Source organism: Durio zibethinus, chromosome 15 (assembly GCF_047325235.1).
Source record: "Durio zibethinus cultivar Kanyao isolate XHJ-2024 chromosome 15, ASM4732523v1, whole genome shotgun sequence".
NCBI classification, from domain to species: domain Eukaryota; kingdom Viridiplantae; phylum Streptophyta; class Magnoliopsida; order Malvales; family Malvaceae; genus Durio; species Durio zibethinus.
This window is the reverse complement of record NC_143176.1, coordinates 14,113,680-14,126,764: the sequence shown is the minus strand read 5'-3', so window position 1 is coordinate 14,126,764 and position 13,085 is coordinate 14,113,680. Positions and strand designations below refer to the sequence as shown.

Here is a 13,085-nt window from a genome sequence, read left to right as displayed (position 1 = left end):
CGGGAACATCTCAGTTGAATTTGAAGCTTTAACCATATTCCTTTGATTCCAGGACTACTCAATCAATAGAATACTTGACACTGGTCATTCCGGAGTTGAAGAATAAAAAGGTTAAACTAGGAAATTCTCAAACCCCATTGCTACAGAAAATAGTAAAGAGATTATCTATTTTCATCAAGTAACTCCCAAACATTTGGCTCAATAATAGATGAATGTATCCTGCTCAAAGACCTCGGCTGAAATCCTAATTCTTCCCATATATAGTAGCAAATTAATCAATATTCAGACAGTTTTAAACACGCTATGAAAAAAGACATAAAAGAGACATGATTTAAAATTTTAACAAAAAACCATATGCGGGTTTCGCGAAAATAAAAAATATCACAACAAATTTTGTATATGTATATATATATGTCTATATATTTTGCTTGAAGTCTCTCGATTGAAAAAACAGAAAAACAGAAAAGGAAAATTTTCAAATAATAACAATGGTAAAATATCGTTTTTGTTGTAGGTGACAACCAAAACCAATCAAACCACGTAAGAATCTTTTTCCTCCCTAATAGATGCCCATGAATCCTGAATTTCTGGTTTGCCCAAAACTCCACCAAGCAATAAGGTTTCCATGTTGTTCTAAAAGCATCAGGAGCTGATCTCACCCAGTTTCTTCCTGCTTTTTGTTATCTGCAATCGCTTGTTTTATGTGACTCCAACTTCTACTGAAGAACCTATCTGTCAAAACTCTCTTGGAGGCTGAAAAGTCTCCCTGAAGCTCTCAAACCAATCATGATGCAAGTCGAAATCCAGTCAACGAACCAAGGAGCAGGTTTGGAGCATAGGTCGCCTGCAGCCATGAACCAAGAAAACCCATCTCATCTACTTCCCATCACCAACAACAACCCCAAAACACCAAAAAAATTGACCCTTATCCCTCTCATCTTTCTAATCTATTTTGAAGTTGCTGGCGGCCCCTTTGGCGAAGAACCCGCTGTTCTCGCTGCAGGCCCTCTCTTTGCTCTTCTGGGGTTCCTTCTGTTCCCTTTTATCTGGAGTGTCCCCGAAGCTCTCATCACTGCAGAGCTTTCTACTGCATTTCCTGATAATGGTGGCTTTGTTATTTGGGCTGATCGTGCTTTTGGTCCATTCTTTGGCTCCCTGATGGGATCTTGGAAATTCTTGAGTGGTGTCATTAACATCGCGGCTTTTCAAGTTCTGTGCGTAGACTATCTGAAAAATATTATCCATCCTTTGGAGTCGGGCAGGCCTCGGCGCATTTCTATTTTGATTTCAACATTAGTATTATCTTTTGTAAACTATACTGGATTAACCATTGTTGGTTGGGCTGCTGTTTTGCTGGGTGTTGTTTCGCTTTTGCCTTTTATCATAATGTGTCTCATAGCAATCCCCAAGATCCATCCCCATAGATGGCTTAGTTTAGGCCAGAAAGGTGTGAAAAGGGACTGGAATCTGTTTTTCAATACCCTTTTCTGGAATTTGAACTTTTGGGACAATGTTAGTACTCTTGCTGGGGAAGTTGATAAACCCCAGAAGACGTTTCCTCGTGCTCTTCTTGTAGCAGTGATTTTCACTTGCGTAGCATACCTGGTTCCACTCTTTGCGGTCATTGGGGCTGTTTCCGTCGATCAAACTGCTTGGGAGTCCGGATTTCATGCTGTTGCTGCAGAGATGATTGCAGGGAAGTGGCTAAAATTCTGGATTGAAGTGGGTGCTGTGTTATCAGCAATTGGTTTATTTGAAGCTCAATTAAGCAGCAGTGCTTATCAACTCGAGGGTATGGCAAATTTAGCCATTTTGCCCAAGTTTTTTGGTACCAGATCCACATGGTTCGACACTCCTTGGGTGGGGATACTGCTTTCAACTTTGATCACAATTGGCATGTCATATATGGATTTAACAGATATCATATCATCAGCAAATTTCTTGTACTGTTTGGGAATGCTCCTGGAATTTGCATCTTTTATTTGGCTGAGGAGAAAATTGCCTGAGACAAGACCTTACAGGGTTCCTCTGAGGATGCCGGGACTGGTAGTCATGTGCTTGATACCATCAGCATTCCTTATAGTTATTATGGTTATTGCCACTAAAATTGTGTACTTGGTTAGTGGATTGATGACTATGGGCGCCATTGGATGGTACTTTCTGATGAATTTTTGCAGGAAAAAGAAGGTATTTAAGTATATCAGCGTTGAAGATGAAGAAAGATGATCAAGATACAACTCGCCGAGGCAAATGCAGGATGAAATTACACATCAAGTTTCTTCTTCTTCTTTTGTTTTTTTTTATTATTATAATTAGCAGCCAACAGTCAATTTATTGGCTGGCTGAATATTTGGTTTAATGATGAATGCATGTATAATGGGACAGTTGGCTTCGACTATGTGTGAGAATAGAGCCCACCTATAAATTAATCAGAAGTATGCACGAAAAATGAACTTGTTACGTGCCTATAAATGGAATCCTCCATGTTTTACCCATCTCAGTCTTTTGCTCTCTTTCGACCCACTCTTGTGGAGATTTTTGTTTCATTGAGAAGGAAAAGGTGGATTTTTTATGACTAGGATTTCTTTAGCAACAATCTACAGCATCCGGACAGGAAGGTGGAATTTTCTAAATGAGGGTTGCCAAGTTCTAAGTTAAAATTATTAATTGAAAAATCGAAATCTACGAGTTGGTTTTGATATGTAAACAATTAACTAAAATTTAGTATTTATACAAAATTTAATTAGTAATAAATGAATGTTGAATAACTTCTTTTAATTTTGAGCTAAATATTTATTACTAAATAAATATCAAAATATGTTAAATTCTTTGAATTTTTATATATACAAGTAAATATATACGTTGCGCAATTGTAATTCACCCTTTAATTGAGTAGTTATTCTTAGAGACAACTTTAATTATATGTGATTGATAATCCATTCATTCAGTTTTATCGATCTATTAAATCTTATTTTTTAATTGGTAATATTACAAACTTTATAGAGGGAATTCCAGAAATTTAAAAAAGCGGAGAATAAAATTTAACAAAGTTATAGTTAAAATACAAAAATAGACCTTAAAATATATTGATTTTTGGTTCATATGTCACGTGTACTTTTTTGTGATCTATTGCAATTTTTTTGGTTTACCCAAAACACCATTCAAGATGCAAACAAATAGACGGAGAGATCAACCCAAAATTGAAATTACAATAGAATTCGAAAAATGAAGCAATACAAGATTATTCTACGTAAAACCATGCAAATTAATAATATTTTTTGTTACAAAATTATATACTAATACCTACAATTTTTAAAGAAATCTACTATAAAACATACTTAATGATATGGTAGAAGGTCAATCCAAACTAATGTCATGAATGAGTAAAAAAAAAAAAACTGTCTTTGTTGAAATAGTATAAAAAAGACCGTTAATCCCATGTACTTTTATTAAAAAATTAAAAAAAAAAGGCTAAATTATTAAAACAACTTTCTACTTTTTTCAAATCTCTTAGATAAGTCCGCAACTTTTTATTTTACGTAATTAAGCTTTTAAATGATAATCACTAAAATATGTTATTTTTATCATGTTGGTACTGTCTAACTAGTTTACCAAATTACAGACCTCTCAAAATATGAAATTTTATTATGAGTTGACGCTTAAAACCCATGTTACATCAGCCTCTAGAAAGAGTCATTTGTTGAATGTATGCGCCATGTAAATATTGTGGCGGAAGAGGTACGATTGCTATATTTCATGTAAATGTTGACATCGTAGAGACAACGGGCAAGAAATACCGATATGAAAAGGTAACAAGATTTTGACCTTTTTGATTCAAATAAAAGTTTAATTTAGAGAAAAAAACACTTTAAGAACTTAAGCCTATGTTTAACGCATAAATTTATAATAGGATAGAATAATATAAGATTATAGATAGGATTGAATTAAATTATATCATCTTATGTTATATTTGATATATGTAAAGATTAAAAATAAGATAAAATATTAGTTTATCATGTTTATTATGTACAAAATTAAGATTAAGATAAAATGATATTTTTTATTGGTCAAAATTATCCTTTATATATTAATTTGATTTTAAAGTTAAAACTTTTTGATTGACGATGGCGCTTTCTTCTGCAAGAACTTAAACGGATAAAACATTCTAAAAACTAACTCCTAATTTTCGTCCAAGTCAAATCTAAAATTTACTTTTTTGTTTGGTTTTCAAAAAAATAAAAATAAAAAAGTCATGATTTTGTGTTTTCAATTATGTTCATTCACAGGTGAAAAAAATGCTTCAAGCAAATAAATCTTAAGTTTTTGAATCGAAGCTAGCTTATATTTCATCCATAGAATCAAAAGATAAAGTTTTTTTTATCAAGAATTAAGTAAAATTAACTCATTTAAGTCTTGAAAATAAGTTTAAACAACTCTATTTCATAGAATTATCAATATATATATATACATACACACAAAGATGTTCAAAGAGATAGGAAGAGAGAGAGAAAGAGAAAGAAAAGAGCTGTAAAAAATAAAAATCTAGGTGAAAGCAAAGGACTTTTTCTTTGTATTCTTTGAATATTTGAAAAGACTCTTATCAAATTGATGTACAAGACTAGTGACTAACAAAGATTGGTTTGTTGGTTAACATAAAAAAAAAAAAAAAACCGAGAAAGCTGCTATTTAGAAGTTTCTCTCAAAATAAGTCTTGTTACACCCATTTACTCAAATTAGCATGATCTTCTCTTGGTAAACATGGTCAACTCCTTGGAATGACTAGATAGTGCACACATAATTGCCACATCATCTTTACTCAAGGAACTAGCTCAGCCTCACCAAGGAAAAGGCTTCCCAACATTCCTTTTATATCTTATCAATACATTACTTAAGAATTGAATATCTAACCACCAACTTACTCAAGACCATTAAATGTAGCCCATATTTATCTGGGATCATTAAATATAATTTGTAACCACCTACATTGATTCTTTCAAGCTTCACGTATGCTTCCTATAAACTTTTAATTGTCTCAATTAAATTATTATCCTTTATCTCACATATAAAATAAAAAAGAGACCTAGGTACGTAAAGTAAGATACAAGACCATACTTCACAGTTAAGCAATTTTTCTTCCATCATAATTTTCCACACACACCGCACCTTCTTCCTCATGTTACTTCCAATACCTCACTAACTTGAACATTGGAATGTATCATGAAAAATCAATTTCGGAACTCCTTAACCGTATTTCTGACTGCAGGTTCAGGCCATTCCACCTTCAACCTCCCAACATCTTCTTCCAACTAAAACATTCCTAAAGCACCATCAACAAGTCTTATGTCAAGCAGTCCAGGTGATTATCAATGATTTGCTTCGATTCCTGCTTTATATTTCTCGATTGGTTATGAACTACAACAATACCCATATCTTCCTTTCCTTTGAAATCACTATTTTTGCCCATCTTTTGCACCATTTCTACTTTTACCTTACAGACTTTTAACTAAATTTCACAGCCCCTATCTCTTTGTCTCCAAATCTGTATCTAAATGTGGATGGAGATATATAGAGAGAGAAGGGATGAGAGGATACAGAAGGGGAGTCGTAGGATGGCAGGTAAGCTAGAACTTTTGTGAGAATAAGATTGCATTTATTTAGTAAAAATTAAATTTTAAAAAATATTTTTATATTTTTTTATCAACAAACAATCATCTTAATTTTTTGAAAAGGGAACAAATATACAATGGAGATTGTGTTTGCATCATGTTGAAATTTTTTATTTAATTTTTTATTTAATCCTTTATTGTCCAATAGGAGAAGAATTATGTAATGGCCAACTGGACTTTTTTTTTTAGTTTTATTTATAGTTTGATTATTTATTTACAAAAATATTATTTTTTTTATAAAAGTTATTTGATACAACAAAATAATTTTTAATAATTTGTTAGTTTTACAATTATTAAATATATATTATAAATTTTACATATAAAAATTTTAATCAAATATCTTTAATGATAATTTTTTCTTTTTACTATATTTCATCCACTACAATTGTTATGTTTGTATCCAAACATATCACCATTAGTATAATCCTTACAAACTAATTGAGATTGGTTGTAAAAATATTATTTAATCATAATTTTTTTATGTAAAATACATTATTGGTTATTAATGTATGAGATATTTTTTATTCATAAATTTTATTAAATAATGTGTTATTAATAATATATGTAAATAAAACCCTTGAAACAAAATATACTTTGCAAAAAGAATTATAAAAAGTCATAATTATGAGATCCTTATTCATTAGAGACATTCTTGATCATTGTATTGTTAAAACTAAAACCATCAATAATCTTAAAAGATTGGTACATATTAAGGCTCTTTACTTATTAGGTAAGCAACCGATTGCATAAATTAAGTATGTGATATTTTGGGGATAGCATGTGTGTGCTTATTAGAGAATAAATTCATTGAAAATGACTTGTTATGAGGTATTTCACTTTTGTGTCTAAAGACTATACTCTTAATGTGTCAGTCGTGTAAGTAATCTTTGACTTGTGATAACAGGTCATCTTATATGTGAATTATCATGTTTTGGTTTCATCTTTATCAATCAAGACATCTGATGCTTAAAAACAATGCCTTTAGGTATAGCATGAAATATGTGACAGTGGGTGAGAGATCTAGAGAGAATTCATCATCTTAAGTGATATAGAAAGGACTTATCTCATTTGTTCATGATTATCTTAATCGAAAAGTCCATGGCTAAGGTACTTATGCTAAAAGGTTAATATAAAAAGTTGCAAGACTAATATGGAAAGATTAAAAGGTATACACTGCACCATGCTTTCTATCTTTTTAGGATATTTGATGAAAATATCCAATTACACTAACATACTATACACTGAAATGTTAGTCAAATCATTTTGACTTTTCTAACATTTAGATGGTCATGATGCATTGTTAAATATCATTTATGATCATAATATAAAGAGAATTCATGCTTGAATTATTTTATATTAATTGATAACATTTTGGGAGCCAATGTATCACATACAATGAGATGACATAATGAATTAACATGAGATTAAGTGTTATGAAATTTTGAATTTCATAAAATAAAACTTAATTAAAATGTTTAATTAAGTGAAAAGGTAAAAATATAATTGTTTGGTGGCCTTTTTGTATACATATGAGATAATAGAATTCAGTAATCAAAGAGAACACAAGGTTTCATCGATTACAACACCCTTCTTACAAGGTTTTGCTGACTTTGGTCTTAGTGTTATGATCTTGTTGCAACCTGTTCCCATGAAGAAGAAAAGAGTTTTCTTGTTTTTAAATGTTCTTATAATTGGCTAAACTAGTTGAGATTGTCATAAGAAAGGAAGAATTTTGAATCTTAAAATACTAGCATAGGTTTTAGTCAAATACAATCTTTGTTCTTTTGAAGGTTTCAATTTGATATCTGTGTGAATTATATTTAGAGGCGGCACATAGACGACTTTGGTTTGAAATAATAGTCTTGGTGTATAAGATTCAAGCGGAAAAGGTTGAGTTTTTGGATTTTTTTTTGACAATATCCATAACTTGAAGTATGAACTAGAGTCATGTTTGAAATTGTAGCATGCCAATGATGTTGTTGGCAACAAATAAATCTTTTTTTTGGATTTGATTTTTTTTGTTTATTTTTTTGTTTTGTAATTTTGATATTACATGTATGTTTGTACTAAAGTATATTTAAATTTTATGTATATTTTACCGTAAATTTTAATCTTATTACTAAAATTCTCAATTTTACTACTATAATAATTAATTTCATGATAATTATTATTTTTAATATTATCAGAATTAATCATACAATCTGTCTAAATAGATTATAGGTAACTCTCCTTGAAAATGATGACTAAATATATCATATGTCCTATCCATTATCCATTATTAGTCGACGAATGAAAAAAGGCCTAAACAAACTTATAAATGCATGCAAAAAAAAAAAGTAAAATCCACAAATCATAAGTTCTTTAACATATGACTAATTAATATTCAAATGACAAAGAGGCTCAAACTCCTTTTTTTAAAAGGTGTCTAATAAACAAAATTTTAAATTTTAGATAAAAGTGTGATATTTCGAGGAAAGTTTAATTTTTAAGGTATTCTCTTTTCAAATTTCTGTGCTTGGTTAGAAAAATTTTACGTTTATTAAATTATGTATTTTTGTGATAATATCCTTGACAATTTAAAAGAAAAATATTTTATTTTGTTTAAAAAAACATAACGACTAATATTTTTATCATCAAATAAAAAAACGATTTTATATATTTTTAAAATAAAAAAATCAATTATCATGTAATTATAAAAAAATTATAATAATTAATACATTTTTTAAAAATATAACTACACCCAATTACGACATTTAATTAAAAAATTGATTAATTGGCTTTGGTTTGACTCGCTCAAACTACTTAACTCACTCAAACACAGCCATTGCCATCCATTTAATTAATGATGAAAAAAAAAAAAGTGAAATTTAGGTTTGAGATAATTTATCATTTCATTTTTCACGTGGTTTTTTTATACAATATTATATTTATCATTTTGAGATGCATTTCAATTGAATTTACTCCAGCCATATATTATGATATTCATACATTGTGGACCTAGTTCCAGAAATCATGGGAGAGAGGGCCAAAATGAGCTGTCCGCCAACTTTTTCGATGATTGACTTCGTTTACTGGTCCTAACCCCCAGTTGCATTTTTTCCTTTTTTTTTTTTTGAAGGACTTTCACTTTTCAATTTGTTTATTACTATAAAATATTTATACATTAAATATATATTTTTATATTAAAAATTATGAAAAAATAAATTTCGATCAGTATAATTAAAATTATAATATTTTATGAACAATTAAGATTATTAAGCCGTCCTATAGAGATCTAACTTTAACAGAACAGTAACGTATCTAAATTTTTTTAAAAATATTTATTTATAATATATAAAAAATTTCTATAAATTTATTAAATTTATAAATAAAAAAGTGTCTAAAATTTTTTAATGATTTATGTTAAAATTTGAGCTTAAATTTAATTTAATATATATATATAAAATAAAATAATAATTTTTAATTATAATAATAAAAAATATATTAAAATATAAATATTTAATTAAATTCATGAATTATTTAATTCTCATATCAAAATATTCTAATTCAATTCATTCATTAAATTAAATTATTCGAAGTTAAACTTAACAATAATTAAATTAAATTTAAATATTATCTTAAATGAACACAAATAACTTGAGGTATATTTATATCTACCAATTATACGATTATGAAAGACGTTTCGACAACATAAGATAGATCTAACTCCAACAGAGTCTTAAAAGCTGTGGCCTACTACTGCCTTTGAATTGTCATCACTCCGTACTCGCACTGATGATGCTGAAAAAGCAGTGTTTGTTAGCAAATGTCCTACATTCAAGAAGCTTTCGAAATTCAAAACCCCCCAAGTGCAAGGAAAATATCTACCATGACGGGAGACTCCAACCTTTATTCCCAGCAACTCCTAGGCCACCAGGAAACGCGTCCAACCACCACCGCTGCCACTGCCAGAACAAATTCCAAAAAGCTATCTATCATCCCCCTAATCTTCGTCATTTACTTCGAGGTATCCGGGGGAGCATATGGTGAGGAGGCAGCGGTTGGTGCTGCTGGGCCTCTTTGGGCCATACTGGGTTTCCTCATTTTCCCTTTCATATGGAGCATTCCTGAGGCCTTGATCACAGCTGAGCTTGCCACCGCCTTCCCTGGTAACGGTGGATATGTCATCTGGGCTCACCAGGCTTTTGGGCCATTCTGGGGTTCACTTATGGGCTCCTGGAAATTCCTCTGTGGGGTGATGAACCTAGCTTCGTATCCAGTTCTTTGCATCGACTATGTCAAGTTAGTCATTCCACTTTTCTCTTCGGGGCTGCCTCGCTATCTTGCAATAGTGTCCTCAACTTTGGTTTTGTCTTTCTTGAACTACACAGGTTTGGTCATAGTTGGTTACACTGCAGTATGTTTAGGTGTTGTTTCACTTCTACCATTCATATTACTGACTTTGATTTCAATTCCCAAGATAGATCCTGGTAGATGGATCAGTTTAGGTCAGAAAGGAGTAGAAAAAGATTGGTCATTGTTTTTCAATACACTTTTTTGGAACCTGAACTTCTGGGACAATGCCAGTACCTTAGCAGGTGAAGTAGAGCAACCCCAAAAGACATTCCCCAAAGCGCTTTTCTCAGCTGGATTGCTCACTTGTTTGGCTTACTTGCTACCTCTTTTAGCTGCTACTGGGGCTATACCACTAGAGCAAAAGAATTGGGTTGACGGGTATTTTGCTGATGCAGCTGAAATCATTGCAGGAAAATGGTTAAAGATCTTTCTTGAAATTGGTGCAGTTTTATCAAATATTGGACTCTATGAAGCACAGTTGAGCAGTTGTGTGTACCAGCTCGTTGGAATGGCTGATTTAGGAATTTTGCCACAATGTTTCTCGGTAAGATCAAAGTGGTTCAATACACCTTGGCTGGGAATTCTGGTCTCAACATTGATAACTGTTGGAGTTTCTTATATGAATTTTGCAGACTTGATTTCTTCAGCTAATTTCTTATATAGTTTAGGGATGTTACTGGAAATTGCAGCATTCCTTTGGCTGAGGAGAAAATTGCCAACGATCGAAAGGCCGTTCAAAGTGCCAATGGAGTTATCTGGTTTGATTGTGATGTGTTTGATTCCTTCTGGGTTTTTGGTCTATGTTATGTCAGTGGCTACGGTACGAGTGTTTTTGGTGAGTTTTATAGTAACTGTTTTTACCATTGTATGGTACTTTGTAATGAAGTTACGCAAATCCAAGAAGTGGACCGAGTTTAATAACGTTGTTGGAGAAAAATTGGAGGATGAGGATTTGGAGTAGGCTGATTATGATTTGTGTTCCTATTCTTTAAAAATTAGTTTGAAAAATAATTGTGTATTAGAATTTATTTAAATCTTTGTAGCTAAAAGTTGGTGAAATGTGTGGTTATTAAAAACTTCGTTGGTTTAACGAGATTGGTGTATGATAAAGCTAGCAATAAAATGTTTACCTTAATGGTGAAGGTTCAAATTTCAAAGTACAAATGAAAACATGAAGATTTTAGGCTGCACTTGTTTTGCATAAATTGATTTTTAAAAAATAATTTTTATAATTTTTATTGTTTGTTTGGCAAAATTTGATTGGTCAACAAAAATAATTTATTGACTAATTTTAAAATTAATATTCTTTAATATAATAATATTATGAATATTTTTATTCATTTGCTAATATTTTTAAGTTAAAATATATTATTTTTATATTTTGTTGACATATTGTTTATATTACTACGTAAATAATATTGTTATAATTTAATAAGAAATACTTTTGATATAATAATAAATATTTTAATAGTGTAAATATTTTTAATATATTAATAATGAATATTACTATTTTAATAGTATTATATTAATAGAAATAACATTTAATAATAGTAATACTATTTTAAATATTTTAAATTTTTAATATAAATAATAAATAGTTTTGTTTCAAGTGTTTAATATTAAAAAATATTATTAAAATAAACCAATTTTAATATGTTAACAATAAATTATGTTTAATATTTTAATAATTGTCTATTTTATTTTAAAAATAAATGTTCAAAAAAAAAATTCATTCATTCACACAAAAAATAAAAATTTTTTGGCCCAAAAAAAAAAAAAAAAGAAAGTTAATTTTCGAGAAATAAATAAAATTTTAGTTCAAATAGTTCATTCATTTGTTTATTTTTTAGACAAGGGCTAGTCCTCCCATCCCCTTTCTCGAATGTCTGTTTTGGAGTCCCCTTGTAATCTATGGTAGATGAATGAAACTAAGAGGAGGCAGAAATCGAAGTGAAGCAAAATAAAAGAAAATAGCAATAGAGTTAAAAATGACAATTATAGAAGAATAAATTTTGGAGTGTGATGAATTAAAAGCAAATCACCCACATGTTGGAGAACATGGTGGATAATTCGCGAGTTTTCTTCCTAAACAGGAGTAATTTAAAACTTTTATTCCTTAATGAAGATGGTTTTTAACTTTATTTCCCTAAACAGAGCACTTTAAACCAAATATATCGTGTCAGCATTTCATTCATCTTCTCCACCCCCCTTTATTTCAACATCGGAAAACTAAACATTTGGATCAAGAAACTGCTTTTTATATTCTCAAATGAAAACTTTATCTCTGATCAACATTATTTGAGATTACTTAAACCTATAAGAATTCATGGGTTAGCATTAAAATTCAAAGAAGATCATCAAATGAGTTCAATGTAGAACTCAAAAAAAAAAAAAAAAAAAGTATTACCCAAATTTTCTGGCAAAAATGTTTGATTTAAATGTAAGCCAAAAGTTTGAAGTTTAGAACATGAAAATTCATCATTTTCTTTCCTTTTATTTTTTTGTTTTGCTGAAGATGATAAAGGAATTTTATTCAATTAACACCATTATCAAATCATCATTTTCTTTTCCAATTAAAAACTGAGAATTTGCATTTTCAAGAACTTGTATTTGTACAGAAACGAAGAGATCTACAACAAAGGGTTTGAGATATGGTCATAGTATTATTACAAACAACGGCAAGATGTGAACAACTACTCGTTTGGAGCCGGTCCTAGTCTAAAAACTGGTGGATTTAACCTCTCTGATGAGTTGTCTTCGAGATCAGCAGGTTTTGTGGTTATGAGACAAGAGGCATGAACTGCCAAGATTGTGGAAACAAAGCTAAGAAAGACTGTGCACAATTGAGATGCAGGATTTGTTGCACAAGCCGAGGGTTTCAATGCCAAACTGTCTAGAGTACTTGGGTTCCTGCTGCTAAAAGGCGAGAGAGGCAACAACTGGCAGCTTAGCAACAAACACAGCGAGAGCCAAAAAAAAAAATTTCTTCAAGAACGCAAAGAGAGTAAAAAGCTTATTTTTAACCATAAAACTTTGGTTTTGTTTGTTTTGTCGACTTTTTCTGTTTCAAAATACAATGACAGA

At 30.4% G+C, this 13,085-nt stretch overlaps 1 protein-coding gene and 1 pseudogene across 3 annotated transcripts; both read left to right on the top strand.

Moving 5' to 3' along the window:
• The first annotated feature begins 403 nt into the window (after positions 1-403).
• LOC111302380 (putative polyamine transporter At3g13620 pseudogene) lies at positions 404-2,495 on the top strand (annotated as a pseudogene). The gene has a single exon (XR_016328219.1). The product of XR_016328219.1 is annotated as a putative polyamine transporter At3g13620 pseudogene (transcript).
• A 6,911-nt stretch (positions 2,496-9,406) lies between these two features.
• LOC111302379 (putative polyamine transporter At3g13620) lies at positions 9,407-11,135 on the top strand. 2 transcript variants are annotated; one of them, XM_089744290.1, is made up of 2 exons: positions 9,407-10,036; positions 10,130-11,135. In XM_089744290.1, the coding sequence occupies exons 1-2, from the start codon at positions 9,472-9,474 to the stop codon at positions 10,960-10,962; spliced, it is 1,398 nt and encodes a 465-aa protein (XP_089600416.1). In that variant the 5' UTR covers positions 9,407-9,471; the 3' UTR covers positions 10,963-11,135. The 2 variants fall into 2 exon arrangements, with proteins under 2 accessions (XP_089600416.1, XP_022754042.2); XM_022898307.2 differs by having other exon boundaries at positions 9,410-11,135.
• The last annotated feature ends 1,950 nt before the right edge of the window (positions 11,136-13,085 follow it).